Below are 22,674 nucleotides of genomic sequence, written 5' to 3' on the forward strand. Positions count from 1 at the left end.
ATGACGGCATCGCGGCAACAGCCTCAGTCTTCAACACCAACAACTGCCAATCTCCGAGCACCGTTCTACAACTCATCCACTTTATCCTCGATCACAATGTCTTTACCTTTGACAACCAGTGCTTCATCCAGACACACAGAACAGCCATGGGGACCAAATTTGCACCCCAGTATGCCAACATTTTCATGCACAAGTTTGAACAAGACTTCTTCTCTACGCAGGACCACCAACCAACACTATACACCAAGTACATTGACGACATTTTCTCCCTCTGGACCCATGGCGAAGAGTCACTGATAAAACTACAGTGACATCAACAAATTTCATCCCACCCTCAAACTCACCATGGACTAATCTCTACTATCTGTCTCATTCTTGGACACATGCATCTCCATCAAGGATGGGCACCTCAGCATCTCTCTCTACCGTAAACCCACGATAACCTCACAATGCTACACGTTCCCAGCTCCCACCCAAAACATATTAAAACAGCCATCCCTGTGGACAAACCCTACGCATACACAGGATCTGTTCAGATGAGGAGGAACGTGACAGGTACCTGGAAGTACTCAGGGATGCCCTCTTAAGAACGGGGTACAATGCTCAACTCATCGACCGCCAGGATCCATAATGACCTCTTCAGGAGACAGACACGTGCTGCAACCGACAGGATACCCTTCTTTGCCCAGTACTTCCCAGGAGCCATAAAACTACGCCATGTTCTTCGCAGCCTGCAACAAATTAACAATGAGGATGAGCACCTCGCCAAGACCTTCCCCACACCTCCACTTCTCACCTTTAAACAGCCACCAAACCTCAAACAGATCATTGTTCGTAGCAAACTGCCTGGCTTTCAGGACAACTCCATACAACCCTGTCACAGTAGATGCTGTAAGATGTGTCAGAGTGTGGACATGGATACCACCATTACACGTGGGGACACCTCCCACCATGTATGTGGCAGGTACTCGTGCAACTCAGCTAATGGCCCTGAGGCATGGTAAATTGGGGAAACTGAGCAGAGGCTATGGCAACGGATGAATAGGCAATGCACAACAATCAATAGACAGGAGTGTTCCCTCCCACTTGGAGAACACTTCAGCAGTCTGGGACATTCGACCTCGGATCTTTGGGTGACCATCCTCCAAGGCAGACAGTGGGACAGGCAGCAGCAAAAAGTGGCAGAGCAGAGGCTGATAGCCAAATTCGGTACCCATAGGGAGCGCCTCAACTGGGACCTTGGGTTCATGTCACACTACAGGTGACCCCATTACACTATTCACTCACACAGGCACTCCTATACACACACACACACTCCTACAGACACACACACTCCTACAGACACACACACTCCCACACTCACACATGCACCCTCTCACAGACCTAGACCCCTTTACACTCACACACACACTCTCTCACACAGACACTCTCAACCCCACCTACACATACACACGCACGCATACACATATAAGTTTGTGGGGTGAATTTGTACTTGCAGAGTTACATTGTACTTTGCTCAAAAACTGCATGAATCCTTGTAAGATTCTGTTAATTTTTTAGAGTAGAATTAGTCTAAACATTATGGCACAGACAGCAGCACACAGAGGTGCTAATACCCAATGCATTATCTGGGCTGACACCAATTGTTAAAGTTCTCTTGAGAATGTAACTGTTTAAAAACGTTTTGTGATTTACATATGAAGGACGAGAAACTAACATGGTCATTCTAACAGATGACAGACTTAACAAACAATTAAGATATTTTTCAATGTATAATTTCAGTTACATCACACTGTAAACTTTTGCTATAAATTCTGTGTTTTAACAATCGTGTACTCCACAACCACCTGATGAAGGAGCAGCGCTCTGAAAGCTTGTGCTTCCAATTAAACCTGTTGGACTATAACCTGGTGTTATGTGATTTTAAACTTTATAAAATTAACAGCATTTCTAGCAACACTGGTGCCAACCCCAGGAGATATGATTTCAAATGTAGCAGATAAGGTTAAATAAAAGCCTCTGCATTGCATACACTGACATCAACTGTATTCCACTTTCCAATTTGAGTACAATAAGCAAAGCTGTATATTTTTATTTCTCCAAATATTTGGATAAATGCTGCTGTGTCAGACTGACTGGCTCAACATAGAATATTGACATGAGCGAATGCTGAACAAAGCAATAATTTTGTCCTCTAAATCGAAGATATGAATCAAGGGAATCATCACATAAGTATCATTGGTTTGCACTTACTATGGTAGTGCCGTGAAAACAAAATAAAGGTTTATTTCATTTCCCCCTCCCTCCAGAATTACTTCTGCTCAGTCCATCTCCAACTATTTGGCTACAGAAATCATTGCAGCTGTTACATTCTGACTTCAGGTTCTCAACCCTTTTACTTTAGAAACAGAAATCTGTTTAATAACAATAATATAATAAGAGATTTTTTTTCATTTTTATAAATATCTTTTATCTGTACCTACTTTTAATCATGATACATCTCTTTTAAGCTAATAACTTTATCACTTTTATTGAAATTACTTACAACAGTAGACATACAATAAGCTAATTTTCATATTTAAGACCAAACCTTTGCCAAATTGGAATGCTTGTGAACCTAAAAAGGGTTTAAACGAGTTATACAAGTTTGCAGTTCCTAGACTTCTCTGCGAACATGTCTGGTGTGACTATAAAATTCTGCAAAGGAATCAGCCAAGTGCTAAATTAAAAGACCTGAAACTTAAATGTAATAATCTCTGGACTGTGGACAATTGGTAGAAGGTAAATGAGGCCAGAGAGCTAAAAGCATGGCTCAAAGATTGCTGTGGGAGAAACAAAATCAAATCATCAATACTGGAGAAAGAAGAAGCATGTCATTCACAGTGTGTCTTCACCTGAAATGCACCAGGGACCAGTGTCCAGGTGAATAGTAGGATGGGGTTGGAGGAGTGAATGGGAGGAGTTTTGGAAAATTAAAGAAAATGCTCAAGGCAATTATGAACAGCAACAACATGGGTAATGATGACCAGAGTGTGACAGGAAGGCACAACATAAAACATAAGAATAAAGTAGAAAATAAGATCAGAGTAGGAAAAAGTGTTAAAAGAAGATTTAAAAATTATTTATCTAAATGCTTTCAACATTCAAATAGAAGGTGCATGATTGATACAACAAATTGAAATTTGTATGTGAGTGGTACCCATGGAGAGTGCTTTGAGATGTTGGTGCCTGGTGCCAACAAGAAGACCCCGTATAGCAAATGATGAGCTGTAGTTGTCAGGTCCCAACCTGACTGCTTTGTCAAGAATTCTCAGTGTCAAGTTTGCACTGTGGTTGATAGGATAGGAAGCTACATATTAATGAGGCAGTTACTAAGTTTGTTAACAATCAATGATCCCTATAAACAGGCAACTCACTGCAGCCTAGCGAGAATCTCGCCTCAACACTAGAATGTAGTTTACTAGATGCATCTAATTGATTCTAATGTCGTGATAGACCTCAGTGCATTTCTTGTGTGATTTTGCCACATTTCTTGCCATAGCCTATGTTGTTGTGGTCCCTGCAAAATTCAGGCTTCTCTGCCATTTCTCTATTTTCTATTATAAATTCTCCTGTCTCTACCTGTAATCGTCTTTGCTAATCGTTTCCTTTTTACATACCTATAGATGTTTTCACAATCCTTGCTGTTCATGTTCATATTCTGTTCTCTCTTTCATTATAGATTTCCTGGTTCTCCTTTTCTGAGTTCTGAAGTTCTCCCAATCCTCAGACACAACCAGTTTTCTTGGTAAATTTGTAAACTTCTTCCTTTGATCTAATCCTATCTTTTAACTTCCTTTGTTAGCCGCAGCTGTCTCACTTTGCCTGCTGGGTAATTTTGACTTAAGGAAGGCATGTTTTTATTTGCAAAATAAATATTAATTCTTTAAATACCAGCTACTGTTAAATGTTTCAATGTATTTTTCCAGCCTACCACAACCACCTTCTCCTCATACCTTCATAGATGCTCTTGTTCAGTTTTAAGATCCTAGTTTTAGATTGTCCTACATCTTTTTCAAACTTAATGGAAAACTCAATCATGCTACATTCACTTTCCCCTAAAGCTCACTCTACAACAAGATTATTAATTAGCCCTTTCTTATTTTATAATGCTTCATCTAAAATAATCTGGCCTCCTTGATTTCCCAACATTTTACTCCATAAAACCATCTTGAACATATTGGTACTTATTATACCTCTCCAGTTTATATGTAGATTAAAGCCATCCATGATTGCTGCATTTTCTTTGGTTCGTGCCCCATTATTTTCCTGATTTGTACCATGTTCTACATTACCACAATTGCTTCGTAGCCTCCAAGCCATTCCTACTAATAATTATTGACCCTAACTGTTTCTTAGTTCCACTTGACCAGATTCTCCTTTTTATTCTTCCACTCAGAGATCCTCTCTTACTATTGCACTGATCCCATTCCTTATTACCAGACTTTCCCAGCTTCTCTTCCTTTTTGTCCATCCTACCTGAACGTTGAATATCCTTTACTATTTTGAAGCATTTCCTGACACCAACAATACAATGATGAATTCAGACCACATGCCCACCTCCATTTTCCTTTATGTGTATGTACATAGTTATAGAGTCATAGAGATGTACAGCATGGAAACAGACCCTTCGGTCCAACCTGTCCATGCCGACCAGATATCCCAACCCAATCTAGTCCCACCTGCCAGCACCCGGCTCATATCCCTCCAAACCCTTCCTATTCATATATCCATCCAAATGCTGGCAGGTGGGACTAGATTGGGTTGGGATATCTGGTCGGCATGGACAGGTTGGACCGAAGGGTCTGTTTCCATGCTGTACATCTCTATGCCTCTAAAATGTTGCAATTGTACCAGCCTCCACCACATCCTCTAGCAGCTCATTCCAGACATGTACCACCCTCTGCGTGAAAAAGTTGCCCCTTTTTCTATTGTTTGAACATTTTTCTCTTCAACAACAATCTTTCTCATTAATCTTTTTGCATTTTTATGTATTTATTGGGTTTTTAACACTACTTAGAATCAACTCAGAGACTTCGGTGCTACTGTCCAACCTTCAGATTGTTGTCAAAGGAAGCCCTGATATTCATTTGCTGTTGTTGGTCACTCTGCAGCCATGTGTCAGTAATGGTAATTAAATTACCCCCATTTACTCCTATTCAATTAATTCACCTACCTTCTTGCAAGTAGTAAACACATTCAGAGGGTGTGTCTTCAATTCTGCTACACTCTTCTGTATTTAACTTTGGTTTATTATAATATTTAATTCTGCTACTTTCCACTTTAATTTTCAACATTTCTTCTTTCAATCATCAGCCTTGTTTTTCTCCAGCCCAATTCCCTCTCAGGTTCCCATCCCTTTGACAAATTATGTTACCTCTCCCAACAGCACTAGCAAATTTCCCAAGGAGGGTTACTGTCGTGGAAATTAAATCGACTCGACTCAATAATTAGCAAGAGCAAAGCAAGAGTCTTTAATAAAAATCTTGCAAGATTGACTCATTACACCAAATCAGATACCTTAATGCAATGAGTACCGAAAAATGCAATGAGTACAGACGCCTGCCTTATAGCGTTCCTTATCACACTCTCAAGGGCAGAGACTGGGGAAACTCAAGTTGTTATCCCCTCATCCCCTGGGTCCTAGACATAACAGTTATTCAGCTTTCGCTGAGTTTGACTATCGCAAGGTCAATTTGAATGTTTACAGAATTCAAACAGAGATAAGCTAACTGCTAACCTTCATCAAAGCATCATTTACAAAGCTCAGCACAGCATTGATTTAAAATTGACTCATTCTCTTTAAATTTCACAGTAAATGGATAATTAATTTCACAATAAATGGATAATTTTCCATTACAGTTACCAATCCTGATTCTGTTCAAGTGTAATACATTTTCTTTGTACAAATCCCACCTACCTCAGAACTGATCCCAATGCACCAGAAATCTAAAACCCTCCTTCTTGCACCATTTTTCCAGCCACATACTGATTGCTCAATTTTCATATTTCTGTATATGATAGCGGGAGTAATCCTGAAATTGCTTCCTTAGATGTTCTGCTTTTCAATTTTTGGACTAGATCTCTAAATTCTGCTTTCCAAATCTCATCACTCTTTCTACCTGTACTATTGGCACTAATATGAACCACAATCTATGTGTCTTCAGCCTTTCTCAAAAGAAGGACATCCTTTACCCTAGTATGAGGAAAGTAAGTTGTCACCATGGAGTCATGGACTATTTCCAAAGAAATGTCTGTCTGTATCCTTAAATATCAAATAATCTATCATTATTGCTCTTCCTTTATTCTTCTCTCCCTATTCTTGTTTTCGATCTGCAGTGTTAAAAATCACACAGCACTAGGTTACAGTCCAACAGATTTATTTGGAAGTCCAAGCTTTCAGAATGTTGCTCCTTCGTCAGGTAGTCACATGACTTCACTATAAATTCTGTGTCCTATGATCCTGCCCCACTAGCTACCTGATAAAGGAACAGTACTCCGAAAGCTTGTACTTCCAAATAAACCTGTTGGACTATAACCTGGTGTTGTGTGCTTTTTAACTTTGTCCACCACTGTCCAATATTGGCACTTCCACAATCTGCAATGTGCTGATAATGTGCACCCATATCTATGGCTCATGAGTGCACCACTATAAACACAATCTATGTTCCAGTTCTAGATTTTTTTTAATCAGCCTGTTCAGAGATGTTATGACTTATCCATAAAGCAGGTGAGTCCTGGCTCAGAGGTAAGAAAACTACCACTGCAACACAAAAGCCTCTTTATCTGTTCCCATTTGATTTTGTTTTCATATTCAGAAGTTTTGTGGTCAGGATCGGGATTCCCGGAAGGTATGTTGCCTCCCTGGTGCTAGGGTCTGGGACGTCTCCGATCGTGTGTATAAGGTTCTAAAAGGGGAGGGCGAACAGCCAGAAATCGTGTTACATATTGGCACTAATGATATAGCCAGAAAAAGGATTGAGGATATAAAAAGTTATTTCAGGGAGTTAGGATGGAAGCTACAAAGCAGGATGAACAGAGTAGTGTTCTCTAGTTTACTACCGGTGCCACGAGATAGCGAGGCGAGGAACAGGGAGCGGGCGCAGCTTAACACGTGACTGCGTAGCTGGTGTTGGAGGGTGGGCTTCAGATATGTAGATAATTGGGATGCCTTCTGGGGAAGGTGGGACCTGTACAAGAAGGATGGGTTGCATCTGAACTGGAAGGGGACCAATGTCCTGGGTGGAAGGCTTGCTCAAGTAGTTTGAGAGGGTTTAAACTAGTATGGCAGGGGGGTGGGAACCTGAGCTGTATACCAGAGGTGAGAGTTGATGCAGATGAAGCAATAGCAAGAGGTAGACCAGCTAGTGGGAAAGATTTTCCTGGGAAGGAACCAAGGGATCAGTTAAAGTGTGTTTGCTTTAACGCAAGGAGTATCAGGAATAAAAGTGATGAACTTAGAGCATGGATCAGTACCTGGTGCTATGATGTTGTGGCCATTACAGAGACGTGGGTTTCTCAGGGGCAGGAATGGTTGCTGGATGTTCCAGGGTTTAGAGCATTTAAAAAGAATAGGGAGGGGGGAAAAAGAGGATGGGGTGTAGCACTACTAATCAGAGAGGGTATCACAGCTACAGAAGCTTCCATTGTCGAGGAAGATCTGCCTACCGAGTCAGTATGGGTGGAAATTAGGAACAGCAAGGGAGCAGTCACCTTGTTGGGGGTTTACTACAGGCCCCCCAATAGCAGCAGGGAGGTTGAAAAAAGCATGGGTCAGCAGATTTTGGAAAAGTGTGGACGTAGTAGGGTTGTTGTAATGGGTGACTTTAACTTTCCCAATATTGATTGGAACCTCCTTCAAGCAGAAGATTTGATTGGAGATGTTTTTGTAAGGTGTGTTCAGGAGGGTTTCCTAACTCAGTACGTTGACAGGCCAATGAGGGGAGAGGCCATTCTAGACTAGGTGCTCGGAAACGAGCCAGGGCAGGTATCAGATCTTGTGGTGGGAGAGCATTTTGGTGATAGTGACCAAAACTGCCTCACATTCTACATAGCTATGGAGGAAAGGATTAGGCAAAAGGGGAAGAGGAAACTATGATGCGATTAGACATGAGTTAGGAAGCATGGACTGGGAGCAATTGTTCCATGATAAAGGCACTATAGACATGTGGAGACTGTTTAAGGAACAGTTGTTGCGAGTGATGAATAAATATGTCCCTCTGAGACAGGCAAGAAGGGGTAAGATAAAGGAACATTGGATGATGAGAGCGGTGGAGCTTCTTGTCAAAAGGAAGAAGGTAGCTTACATAAGGTGGAGGAAGCTAGGGTCAAGCTCAGCTCTAGAGGATTACAGGCAGGCGAGGAAGGAGCTCAAATAGGCCTGAGGAGAACCAGGAGGGGGCACGAGAAAGGGTTGGCAGAACGGATTAGGGAGAACACAAAGGCATTTTACACTTATGTGAGGAATAAGAGAATGGTCAAAGAAAGAGTAGGGCCAATCAGGGATAGCATAGGGAACTTGTGTGTCGAGTCTGAGGAGGTAGGGGGAGCCCTAAGTCAGTTTTTTGCTTCTGTCTTTACGAAAGGAACGAACGTTGTAGTGAATGAAACCTTTGAAGAGCAGGTGTGCATGCTGGAATGGATAGAGATAGAGGAAGCTGATGTGCTGAAACTTTTGTCAAACATTAAGATTGACAGATCGCCAGGCCCGGACCAGATTTGACCTCAGCTGCTTTGGGAAACGAGAAATGCAATTGCTTCGCCACTTGCGAAGATCTTTGCATCCTCGCTCTCCACTGGAGTCGTACCTGAGGACTGGAGAGAGGCAAATGTAATTCCTCTCTTCAAGAAAGGAAATAGGGAAATCCCCGGCAATTACAGGCCAGTAAGTCTCACGTTTGTTGTCTGCAAGGTGTTAGAAAGGATTCTGAGGGATAGGATTTATGACCATCTGGAAGAGCATGGCTTGACTAAATACAGTCAACACGGCTTTGTGAGGGGCAGGTCATGCCTCACAAACTTTACTGAGTTCTTTGAGGATGTGACTAGAAACGTTGATGAGGGTTGAGCTTTGGATGTGGTGTATATGGACTTCAGCAAGGCATTTGATAAGGTTCCCCATAGTAGGCTCATTCAGAAGGTCAGGAGGAATGGGATACAGGGGAACTTAGCTGTCTGGATATAGAATTGGCTGGCTAACAGAAGACACCGAGTAGTAGAAGGAAAATATTCTGCCTGGAAGTCAGTGGTGAGTGGTGTTCCACAGGGCTCTGTCCTTGGGCCTCTATTGTTTGTAATTTTTATTAATGACTTGGATGAGGGGATTGAAGGATGGGTCAGCAAGTTTGCAGATGACACAAAGGTTGGAGGTGTCGTTGACAGTATAGAAGGCTGTTGTAGGCTGCAGCGGGACATTGACAGGATGCAGAGATGGGCTGAGAGGTGGCAGATGGAGTTCAATCTGGATAAATGCGAGGTGATGCATTTTGGAAGGTCGAATTTGAAAGCTGAGTACAGGATTAAGGATAGGATTCTTGGCAGTGTGGAGGAACAGAGGGATCTTGGTGTGCAGGTACATAGATCCCTTAAAATGGCCACCCAAGTGGACAGGGTTGTTAAGAAAGCATATGGTGTTTTGGCTTTCATTAACAGGGGGATTGAGTTTAAGAGTTGTGAGATCTTGTTGCAGATCTATAAAACTTTGGTTAGACAGCACATGGAATACTGCGTCCAGTTCTGGTCGCCCTATTATAGGAAAGATGTGGATGCTTTGGAGAGGGTTCAGAGGAGGTTTACCAGAATGCTGTCTGGACTGGAGGGCTTATCTTATGAAGAGAGGTTGACTGAGCTCGAACTTTTTTCATTGGAGAAAAGGAGGAGGAGAGGGGACCTAATTGAGGTATACTAAATAATGAGAGGCATAGATAGAGTCGATAGCCAGAGACTATTTCCCAGGGCAGAAATGGCTAACACGAGGAGTCATAGTTTTAAGCTGGTTGGAGGAAAGTATGGAGGGGATGTCAGAGGCGGGTTCTTTACACAAAGAGTTGTGAGAGCATGGAATGCGTTGCCAGCAGCAGTTGTGGAAGCAAGGTCATTGGGGACATTTAAGAGACTGCTGGACATGCATATGGTCACAGAAATTTGAGGGTGCACACATGAGGATCAGTGGTCGGCACAACATCGTGGGCCGAAGGGCCTGTTCTGTGCTGTACTGTTCTATGTTCTATGTACTCTTGTACACAACTGACCTTAGTTTCAGTTCTGAAACCCATTGTTCATGTCTTTGCAGCTGGAGATTAACTTCTTGTATACCTTCTAGGCCACAGGAAATGTCTACAAATCTCCATATGGTTTAGGATGAGCATTTCGTGTGACCAGGCTGTTCTGCCATGCCCATAGCTTTTTCTTTTTAATTCTTTATCTCTTTTTGTTCATATCAAAGAAGGCTTATTATAATTTTCATAATTGGTTTAGGAAATGCTTGATAAACATTACAAGAAAATAAAATGTTTTACTACCAATGCACTAAAACTGGACTGTTACTTTATAGGAGGAAGCTGGTGGAAAATGAAGACTTGCTAACCTGCTTTTCTCAAGAAACCTAAAACAAAGCAATCAGAATGGCAGGTCAAATGAGTGCAAGTGCTGTCCTTGGCAAATATAACTTGAGTGATCTACAGGAGTTGCTCGCCATAACCACTTGTACTTGGTTGCAGCCCACTAATGAGTTTCACCTTCCAGTAGAGTACCCTACTGGACTCGCTAGCCAAATGAAAGACTTCAGCCATTCCAATGCTATAATTCTAACTCCTATGGTTCCAGATGCTCCTTTGAATTATAAAGAAGTTCAACAAATTTTGCGAGAATTGGTGATGGGTATTTATATTCTAAACCAAGTTCCAACTATTTATTTAGATGGCAATTATGATTGTAGTACCACATGTGTCCTGTCTCCAGCTTATCGTGATACTCTAATTGGGCAAATTTTGATAAATGTGGACTACACTATGAAAGCACTTTGGCATGGAGCCTACATGCCAACTGAAAAAAGAAAACGATTTTCAGAAGTATGGCGTGCCAATCTGGAAATCAATGTCGATGGCACTTCAAAATTAGGGGCAGATATACCTTCTGAATTCCTTAGAGCAGGTACAGTTCTATGAGATGTTATACTTGTTAAATAAATTGATTTTGATCAAACAGCAATAAGTTTTGTGTTGCAGGTAAATATAGAAATATTGACTGCTATTGATATATTTGAAGAAAAAAATATTAACAGTGAGCAATATTAAAAACTAAGAACGAGTTGCAGCTAGGCCACAGATTTTGATGTTAGAACCATTCAGGTACATGCAGGTTTCTAACTGCCATTCAATCAAAAGCAAACCAACACTGGACCCGACTAGTGAGAATGCAGATAATACCATTACAAATGCTTTCAAGATATCCAGCACTTCCTCCTCCGTAATATGAACATTTTTCAAGATGTCACCAACTATTTCCTGATATTCTGTATTTTTCATGTGCTTCTCCACAGTAATCACTGATGCAAAATACTCGTTTAGTATCTCCCCTTGAGGGGCCCTATTCTCTCTCTATTTACATTAGTGTATTTATAAAATCCCTTTGGATTCTCCTTAACAGTATTTGCTAAAGCTATCTCATATCCCCTTTTTTCCCTCCTAATATCCATCTTAAGTGTACACCTACTGCTTTTATAGTCTTCTAAGGAATCATTCGATCTCTCCTGTCTATACTTGACATAACCAAACCCTCAGTTTCTTTGGTCATTCAGCATTCTTAGACCTACCAGCCTTTCCTTTCATCTTAATAGGAATATACTGTCTCTGGACTCACATTCTCTCATTTTTGATGGCTTTTCATTTTCCAGCCGTCTCTTTACCTATGAACATCTGCTCCCAGTAAGCTTTTGAAAGTTCTTACCAAACACCATCAAAATTACCCTTCCTCCAATTTAGAACTTCAACTTTTAGATCTGGTCTATCCTTTTCCAGCACCATTTTAAAACTAATAGAATTATGGTTGCTGGCCCCAAAGTGCTGCTCCATTAACACCTCAGTCACCTGACCTACCTTACTTCCCAAGAGTTGGTCAAGTTTTGCACCTTTTCTAGTAGGTACATCCACATACATACTTAACAAATCCCTCTCCATCTAAACCATTAATGCTATGGCAGTCCCAGTCTATATTTGGAAAGCTAAAATCCTATATCATAACTACCCTATTATTCTTACAGATAACTGAAATCTCCTTACAAATTTATTTCTCAATTTCCTGCTGACTATTAAGAGGGTCTGTAATACAATCCCAGTAAGATGATAACCCCTTTCTTATTTCTTAGTTCCACCCAAGTAACTTTCTTGGATGTATTCCCAGGACTATCCTTCCTAAGTACAGCAGTAATGCTATCCCTTATCAAAAATGCCACTCCCAGGGGATCCATGATGGTGTCGATTTGAGAGAATCACATTGCAGAGCTCGGCACTGCAGCACAAGCGGTACAAACTTTTACCCACCCATCCCGAACCATCGTGATATCCTTGGACTCTAGAAAGTTTGTGGAGTCCCAGGAAACTGTGAAAAAGAAACCTATCTGTGTTTCTTGCTGTCCAGAGATGCCAAAGAAGGGAGGAGGAGCGTCTGAGGGCGGGCTTGCCCCCAGCCTGCAGGATCCTTGGACTCAATTACCTACCAGGCCCTGGTGAACGAGCTCACAAAATCATGCGAGATGCTGATAGAGGAGAAGCTGGCCCCAATCTCTATCATGCTGCACAAGCATGAACAGCAGCTGGGAGTCCTGGAAAAGAGGATGGATGTGGTTGAGGACAGAGTCACAGTGCTGGAAGCTGATGCCAGTTCCTCTAAGAATAGGATCCAAGCCCTGGAGACGCAGGTCCGTACTTTGCACAACTAAGTGGATGATCTTGAGAACTGGGGCAGGAGAAAAGATATTGGGATCTTCGGTCTGCCTGAGGGTAAGGAAGGTGAGCGGCCTGCGGAATTTATTGAAGATTGGCTGCCGAAATTCCTTAACTTGGAGGCTGGCATGAGAGGCTTGTAGATCGAGAGGGCACACCAGGTCACGGCATGGAGGTCAGGTTTGGGTCAATATCCTCGTCCTCTCCTGGTGCGGTTTCATCACTATAGAGATAAGGAGAGAGTTGTGGAAGCTTCCAGAATCCAGGGGAAGAATCTGAAAGCCCTAATTTATGAGAGCTCTAAGATCATGTTCTTCCTGGACTTCTCAGTGGTGGAGATCCAAAAAAGAAAACCTTATGATGGTGTCAAGAGAAGATTGAGGGAGCTTGGGATTCAGTACTATCTGAGGCATCCAGCGGTGCTACGGTTCACCTCAGATGGATCCAACATCTCTTTGACACATCGGAGAAGGCAAGAGACTTTGTGGACAAATTAACCTAATCTGAATAATAGTGTATACAAATAGTAGTATTGTTTGAGAATTTCTTTGTGTTTTTTTTAAAAGTCTGATTGGAGCTTTCTTTTCCTTTGTTTTCTATTGGTAATAATATGGTTTAAACTATGCTTGGGAGCGGTTGGGCTGTGTACTTTCAATTTCTAAGTTAAGTTATACCAAAGGATGGGTGGCGTATTTACCCCCTTTTATTAAATTTTCTTTTCTTTATTCATATTGCCACTCTATGATACATTTACTTTCTTTTCTGCTTGTGTTTGTGGTGCAACTCTAGCTAGGAGGAGGGAAATGGTTAGGATGGCTAGATACCTACTTTGGGCAGTTTGGGATGGGTCGGTGCCCCTTTTGGGCAGGGGTGAATTATTCAGTGTCATTGGCACTTGGCACTTGGTTTGTTTTTTGGTTTTTGTTGTATTTAATCTTTGATAGTTTGTAGGCTTGTTAAATGTAGTGGTTTTAGTTTATGTAGTTTTTGATGTTTGATGGATCATGTGACACTAAGGCTCGGTGATTTGTGGTTCGAGTTCCTCCTCTCTGGAATTTGAATGTTACTGCAGAAGGTTATGGCTAATGACTTGATTAAATGGTGTACCTGGAATATAAAGGGAAGTCACTCACCAATTAAGAGGAAGAAGGTAGTTTTTAGTCTTAGAAAGGAGAAGGTGGATATTGCTTTATTACAGGAGACACACTTGGATGATAGGGAGCATTTGAAACTACAGCAGAATGGCTTTGATCAGGTATACTTTTCATAATTTAATACCAGAAGTAGGGGAGTGGCTATATTGGTTAGGAGGAGTCTCCCATTTAAGTTACTAGACTGTGTTAAAGATACAGATGGGAGGTTTGTAATTCTTAAAGCCTTGATAAATGGGGAAGAATAAGGTGTTTTAAATGTTTATTGCCCTCCAGCTCATCCCCACAAATTTTTGGTAGATGCGTTTTCTAAACTGGTCAGTCTTGAGTCCCAGCATTTCATTACATGGGAAGATTTCAACTGTCTCATGGATTCCACAGTAGATAGGTTGCCCAAAGACCTCTTGATACCCTCAGCACAAACTAATCAACTAGTGGATCTGGGTGTGGACATCTGGAGATATCTCCACCCTACAGACATGGATTTTACATTTTTTTCCAATCTACAAAAATGTCACACAGGGTTGATTTTTCTTCTGACCCCCGTGGCAACCCTGGACTTGGTGGCATATCGTAAGATTGGTAATATTACCGTCTCTGAGGGTTATTAGGAGGGGTGGGCCAAAATGAAATCGTTTTTTAACGATTTGGAACTCCCAGGCGTGACCCCTGAACAAGAGTCCTTTCTCAATGCCCTCTTATCAGAGCAAGAGGTGCAGGAAGCTGTGAGGCAGCTTCAGAGTGGAAAGATGCCTAGTCCTGATGGACTTCCCAGCAAATTATATAAGGATTTTATAAACATACTGTCAGACCCAATATTTAACATGTTTAATGATTCATACAGCTGTGACTGTCTCCCACCATCTCTGAGAGAGGCCAATATTTCACTTACTCTTCAAAAAGGATATGTCCCGGAGGACTGTGCTTCATACAGACCCATTTCACTCTTAAATGTGGACTTTAAAATCCTATCTAAGACTTTCATGTTAAGACTGGAGACTGTGTTACCCACTATTGTTAAAAAGGATCAGACAGACTTCATAAAGGGCCGCAGATCCGCCAATAATGTTACTGTAATTCAAGCATGTCAACAACAGTCAGTACAGAGACTGGTGATTTCTCTAGATGCAGAGAAGGCATTTGACTGAGTTGAGTGGCCATACCTTTTCTATACTGGGGAGCAGTTTGGTTTGGGTGAAATCTTTATAAGATAGGGAAAGGTTCTCTACAGTGGTCCTCTCACTGCGGTCATCACCAATGGGGTACAATCAAGTAATTTTAACAGTTTTAGGGGCAGCCGGCAGGACTGTCCCCTCTCGCCACTGGATTGTATGTTAGTGATTAAACTATTAGCAGAGGCCATTTGTAATACATATCAGCTCCACAAGTGGGGTCAAAATTACATAAGATTTTGTTGTATGTGGACGATGTCCTAATTTTTTTGTCAAATCCAGCAGTTTCAGTGTCTTGCCTGATACAACGCACCTGCGCGTTTGGTGCCTTTTTGGGGTACAAGATTATTTTTGCTAAATCAGAGGCTATGCCTATGGGTGGTCTTACGAAAGGTCTTGAGGGTGAATATCAATTCCCATTTAAGTGGTCACAGAGGGGTTTTGTGTATTTGGGCATACTCATTACTCCAGTTATGGAATAGGCTGTTGAAAGCCAATTTTGTTCAATTATTTGCCAAAATCAAACAAGATCTTCAAAGATGGGAGACGCTTCTGGTCTCATGGTTGGGTCGGATAGCGTTTATTAAGATGAATATTCTCCCCGTTTGCTATACCCTAAACGGATGCTCCCTCTGATTTTCAATAAGCAAATATTCAGGAGACTGATGGCTGGTTCAGTTCCTTTATTTGGCATCGTAAGCGGCCCCTCATTAAATTAGTTAAACTGCAACTGCCTCACAGATTGGGGGGATTGCACATTAAAAATTACCAACTAAGCTCACTTTTATCCTACGTGAATGATTGAGCTTGTGGGGACCCTCTTTCAATATGGTTAGATATCGAAGCCTCCTAGGTAGAGTGCCCCCTTACTAGCTTGCTATTTTTGGACATAATGAGGACAGTTAATGAATATTTCCATAACCCAATAGTTATCAATACTTTTAAAGCATGGAGGGCAATTCGGCAGAGGGAATGCAATGTTGGCAAAACATCTTCTTTTACACCTTTAGTGGGTATGCCGGGTTTTCAACCTGGATGATAGATTCAGGATTCAAACGTTGGGCAGCTAGCGGTGTGTCTTGCATGAGGAGGAAACAATTATGTCCTTCAATCAGCATGGAAATACGAGCTATCTAACAGGGACCTCTTGCGTTTTTTTTTTCAAGTTAGGGATTTTATTTTTAAAAAACTACACTTTTGACTGATCCCTGCAAATCTGACATAGAGAGGAAGGTGCTCAGTGCTAAGAGTACACTTTCTGTCAGCACTTTATATCATCAATTGGAGGGTGCACCCTCAGGTGAATTTGATCGACTCTGCAGGGGGTTGAAGTCTCCTCAGAAGCATGGGAAGATATTTGGGAAAACACAAGAAAGATATCAATTTGCAATAGGATTCATGCTTTACAGTTAAAGATTCTCCACAGGGTCCACTTGGCTCCGGACCGTTTGTCAAAACTTAAACAAGGGGCATCTTCAAAATGTCCCAAGTGCAAGCTCTGTACGGACACTCTTGCCCATTGTCTCTGGTCTTTTGATAGGCTTCAAACATACTGGAGTGCTATGGCAAGTGCAATGGAGAGCATTTTGGGTGTAAGGATGGAGAAGGACTCGATTTCTCTTCTTCTGACCCTGCCCAATGTGTTCCCATCAGATGTGCATAAGAAAAGAACTTTTCAATATCCTCACTTTTTGAATATCTTGCGAGGTTGGGATCCGAAAAACTCCCAGGCTTGTCGGGTTGGTGGAAGATTGTTATGGAGCATATTCCCTTGGAATTTTTCACAAGTATGGTACACCACAAAACTTGGAATTTTTGTAAGACATGACAGCCCTTTTTGAAATATCAGGACACAGATTTATCTGCCACACTAACAAAGGCATTTATATAGCCATAACAATTGTGTTTTACGAGTCCAATATCATGTCTCTGAACTTGATTGAGTTTTTTGAAGAAGTAACAAAGCTGATTGATGAGGGTAGACATGATCTATGTGGATTCTGGATTAGTGGTGCTGGAAGAGCACAGCAGTTCAGGCAGCATCCAAGGAGCTTCAAAATCAACCTTTCAGGCAAAAGCCCTTCATCAGGAATGAAGGCAGAGAGCCTGAAGCATGGAGAGATAAGCTAGAGGAGGGTGGGGGTGGGGAGAAAGTAGCATAGAGTACAATGGGTGAGTGAGGGAGGGGATGAAGGTGATAGGTAAGGGAGGAGAGGGTGGAGTGGATAGGTGGAAAAGGAGATAGGCAGGTAGGACAAGTCTGGACAAGTCATGGGGACAGTGCTGAGTTCCTATTGAAACTAGGGTGAGGTGGGGGAAGGGGAAATGAGGAAACTGTTGAAGTCCACATTGATGCCCTGGGGTTGAAGTGTTCCGAGGCGGAAGATGAGGCTATGATCTATGTGGACTTCAGTAAGGTGTTCAACAAGGTTCCTCATGGGAGACTGATTAGCAAGGTTAGATCTCATGAAATACAGGGAGAACTAGCCATTTAGGTACAGAACTGGCTCGAAGGTAGAAGACAGAGGGTGGTGGTGGGAGGTTGCTTTTCAGACTGGAGGCCTGCCACAAGGATCAGTGCTGGGTCCACTGCTTTCATCATTTATATAAATTATTTGGATGTGAATATAGGAGGTGGAGTTAGTAAGTTTGCAGATGACACCAAAGTTGGAGGTGTAGTGGACAGTAAGAAGGTTACCTCAAACTACAACAGGATCTTGATCAGATGGGCCAATGGGCTAAGGAGGGGCAGATGGAGTTTAATTTAGATAAATGCATTTTGGAAAAGCAAATCAGAGTAGGAATCGAAAGGATGTTGTGAAACTTGAAAGGGTTCAGAAAAGATTTACAAGGATGTTGCCATGGTTGGAGGATTTGAGACTGAATAGGCTGACGCTGTTTTCCCTGGAGCATCGGAGGCTGAAGGGTGACCTCATAGAGGTTAATAAAATTATGAGGGGCATGGATATGATAAATAGGCAAGGTATTTTCCCTAGGGTGGGGGAATCCAGAACTAGAAAGCATAGGTTTAGGGTGAGAGGAGAAAGACTTGGGGCAACTTTTTCACACATACGGTGGTGCATGTATGGAATGAGCTGCCAGAGGAAGTGGTGGAGGCTGGTACAATTACAACATTTAGAAGACATCTGGATAGGCACATGAATAGGAAGGGTTTAGAGGGATATGGGTCAAGTGCTGGCAGATGGGCTAGATTAGGTTAGGATATCTAATCAGCATGGATGAGTTGGACTGAAGGGTCTGTTTCTGTGCTGTACATCTCTATGACTCTATGAATCTAAGTGCTAGTGGCTTAGATGTAAAATATCATCTACCCTGAATTAATAGTGCCTGGAATCTCAAGAATTTAAAGGAAACTGTATCACAATGCCAGAAGGGTAAAAACAAATTACTGCGGATGCTGGAATCTGATACCAAAAGAGAAAATGCTGGAAAATCTCAGCAGGTCTGGCAGCATCTGTAAGGAGAGAAAAGAGCTGACGTTTCGAGTCTAACTGATCCTTTGTCAAAGCTAAGGACTCAGCTTTGTACCCTTACGTCCCCACCTCAATGAATTCCGGGCTCAACATGATGCTGAGCTCTTCTTCCGTCGCCTTCGTGCTCACTTCTTTGGGCAAGTGTCCTCCCCCTACTCCACAGATCCTTTCACATCCCTCCAACATTCCACCTCTAATTGGACACCCCCCCCCCAGGACAATTTCCTGCCCTCGATCTTTTCATTGACAATTGTCGACAGGACATTGGCCACCTTAATTTCTCTACCCCTCTTACCCATTCCAACCTCTCTCCATCCAAACTTTCTGCCCTTTTCTCCCTTAGGTCCAACCCCAACCTTGTCATCAAACCTGCTGACAAAGGGGATGCTGTTGTCGTCTGGCGTACTGACCTCTACCTCGCAGAGGCTGAGCACCAACTCTCAGATTCCTCTTCCTACCTCCCCCTGGAGCATGACCACACCACTGAGCATCAAACCAGCTTTGACAAAGGGTCAGTTAGACTCGAAACGTCAGCTCTTTTCTCTCGTTACAGATGCTGCCAGACCTGCTGAGATTTTCCAGCATTTCTCTTTTGATTTCACAATGCCAGAAGGAAGACTCAGGTGACCCCACAGTTTTAAATTTTTTTCAGGCTTTTGTCTAGTCCACAAGGGCAGAACAGGAGATTTTGTTTCCCTGAGGACAAAAGAAGAGGATGAGACTGATCTGCCTGATCAAGCCTAGCTGGACAGAGTTTCCTGAAAGCACCCCCTGATCCTGGAATGGTGCCATGGGGTAATTGGACAAGTGCAGCAAAATGTGGTTAAATCAAGGCACATTGAGCTTCATACTGACAATTGTTGGAATACAGCAATGGGAAGCCCACTACTGTTTAATCTGTATTACCTCTCACATAGGTGAGGGACATTCCAAAGGGAAAAAAAAACTAGAGAGATGGAGGGGCACCAGCACCCTTTCAGGAGTAGGAGGGAGCCTTAGAGTGTGTACCATCACATCATTAACTGATAAACACTACCAGCACAGATTGTCTCACCTCATTGGGTATTCACATATATTTGCAAAGTAGTGCGACCTTGACTGTGACAGCCATTGAGTCAGAGTCATAGAGATGTACAGCATGGAAACAGACCCTTTGGTCCTATCTATCCACACCGACCAGATATCCCAACACAATCTAGTCCCACCTGCCAGCTCCCGGCCCATATCCCTCCAAACCCTTCCTATTCATATATGCATCCAAATGCCTCTTAAATGTTGCAATTGTTCCAGCCTCCACCACATCCTCTAGCAGCTCATTCCATACACGTACCACCCTCTGTGTGAAAAAGTTGCCCCTTAGGTCTCTTTTATATCTTTCCCCTCTCACCCTAAACCTATGCCCTCTGGTTCTGGACTCCCCCATCCCAAGGAAAAGACTTTGTCTATTTAGCCTATCCATGCCCCTCATAATTTTGTAAACCTGTATAAGGTCAACCCTCAGCCTCCAACGCTCCAGGGAAAACAGCCCCAGTCTGTTCAGCCTCTCCCAATAGCTCAAATCCTCCAACCCAGGCAACATCCTTGTAAATCTTTTCTGAACCCTTTCAAGTTTCACAACATCTTTCCGATAGGAAGGAGACCAGAATTGCACGCAATATTCCAACAGTGGCCTAACCAATGTCCTGTACAGTCGCAACATGACCTCCCAACTCCTGTACTCAATACTCTGACCAATAAGGGAAAGCATTCCAAACGCCTTCTTCACTATCCTATCTACCTGCGACTCAAACTTGGGCAGATGGCATGCTTCTGGAGTCATCAGTACCACTGCATTTGCTTAGTTGTAACAAGAGGGAAGTGAACATCTGGTGATGAATGCCACAGGTGTGCATGAACCCATATGTCATCACCTTGACCAGGAGCTTTATAGAATAGTGGATGGTGAGAGTAAGACAAGGCACCTTCATTCTCCATTTCCTCATTTCCTAAATCAACAGGAAAAAGTTCATCTTCCAAGGGAGAACGTGCAGTTGAATTCTGTATCTGAGTAGTCTCTCAGGCTGTCCTGCTGTTGACATCAGATCCTCAGCCCTTCTGCCAATCAAATCAGCACATTGAGAAGCCACAATGACAGGAGCCCCTCAGTTTGGCATGACCCTCCAGGATTTAGGCAGCAGTGGAAGGCTATCAAGATTATTCAGCATGGGACAGCTCCATCACAACTGCAAGGACATGGGATCACCATGCAGCATCATCCACAAGAGATCTAAGAAGGGCACCTAGCTGCACTTGGGTTCATAGCTGGATACAGCACTTAAGTGTTAAGGATTATGTCTGTCATGCTGCTAAATAATGGAAAGACCTAAGCTTGGTACAGATGTTGGAGCCAGGACACCTTTGATCGCTCTCACATTATATTCCAAAGAGTGTTACCTGGTCAGGTCAACTCTGTAGCTCAAGTAGGTCACTTAGGGTGCCTGGAATACACATTTGTCCTTTGTAAGGCATACATCTGCCAGGGAGAAATGTCAAAGAAATATGTCCAAGTTTTTAAAGTGCTCCTTATTGGACTTCGAGGAGAAAGTGAGGTCTGCAGATGCTGGAGATCAAAGTTGAAACTTTATTGCTGGAACAGCACAGCAGGTCAGGCAGCATCCAGGGAACAGGAGATTCGACGTTTCGGGCACAGGCCCTTCTTCAGGAAGGGCCTGTGCCCGAAACGTCGAATCTCCTGTTCCCTGGATGCTGCCTGACCTGCTGTGCTGTTCCAGCAATAAAGTTTCAACTCCTTATTGGACTTCCCTGTTATTAGCACACCATCCAGATAAATGGCGACCTGGGATAGACCTTGTAAAATGTTCTCCATCATCTGCTGAAAAACTACACAGGCTGACAATACCACAAAAGGCAGTCTCCTTTTTGGTATAAACCCTCATGGGATTAATTGTAGAATTGTTCTGGCAATTATCATCGATATATAATTGCAATGGCGCATAGCTGATATCCAGCTTCATGAAAGACAGCCCATCAGCCAGCTTTGCATATAAATTCTCTTTGTGAGGGATTAGGTATTTATCCAGCTGTGAAAAACAGTTTACCATTTGTTTAAAACCTCCACAAAGGTGAACTGATGCATCTGGCATTGGTACGACTGGTGCTGCCCATTCCGCAAACAGGTCTGGTTTAATGATTCCTCCGCTTTCTAGCCTCCTGATTTCTGCCCCTACTTTTGTCCATGAATCAAATGGAAGAATTGTGCAATTGCTTCCTGGTCAACATGCAAGGTTGCCTTAATCCCGAAATTTTCCTCAAAATCTTCTAGGTATTAGGATTTCACTCACATAGCCATTTTCTAATCGAAAAATGTTGAGCCAATCTAGGTGAATTTTCACAATCAATTTCATCCCATCAAGCTTGGCCCGAGCCGTTTATGACAATCAGTGGTAACTGAACCAGATGTTTATCATAAGAAACCAGGACCGAAGCCTTACCCTTAATCTGTGAAGGTTCCTCAGTTAGGTTCTCGGACTACTCAACGTCTTGCACAAATATAACAGTTGGAGTCCAGAACAAATTTTGTTGAAGATTGGTTTTGAGATCACTGAAACGGCCATGCCATATTGACCTCCATTAGAACTAGGTGAACATTTAACAAGACATTTACTTTGATTAATTCTGATTTGTATGTTACTCAACAATTTAACTGTTCCAAACCAGATGTAGGTGGGCTTTCCAGGGTGTGCACTTTACTAGATACTGGCCTACGAATTCTCTTACCCAGTTTAGGTCTAGTGGGACTCTTTTGCTGTCTTGAGTCTGAGTACTGGCAGTAACTATAATGGCTTGCCGACCTGGATCCTGAAGACACTTTTAACCA

The 22,674-nt window shown here is 42.5% G+C and overlaps 1 protein-coding gene across 1 annotated transcript in view; it reads left to right on the forward strand.

Moving 5' to 3' along the window:
* The window catches only part of ankar (ankyrin and armadillo repeat containing), a 162,687-nt gene that overhangs the window by 4,307 nt on the left and 135,706 nt on the right, over window positions 1-22,674 (forward strand). Inside the window, exons 2-3 of the mRNA XM_087988641.1 lie at window positions 3,722-3,787; window positions 10,592-11,190. Of these exons, the coding sequence (XP_087844767.1) occupies window positions 10,662-11,190 (529 nt within the window). The 5' untranslated portion in view covers window positions 3,722-3,787; window positions 10,592-10,661. The remainder of the gene's footprint in view (window positions 1-3,721; window positions 3,788-10,591; window positions 11,191-22,674) is intronic.

The sequence above is a fragment of the Chiloscyllium plagiosum genome, unplaced genomic scaffold (assembly GCF_037043375.1).
Source record: "Chiloscyllium plagiosum isolate Xiang-an unplaced genomic scaffold, Cpla_swu_hap1 HiC_scaffold_7, whole genome shotgun sequence".
Classification (NCBI taxonomy): Eukaryota; Metazoa; Chordata; class Chondrichthyes; order Orectolobiformes; family Hemiscylliidae; genus Chiloscyllium; species Chiloscyllium plagiosum.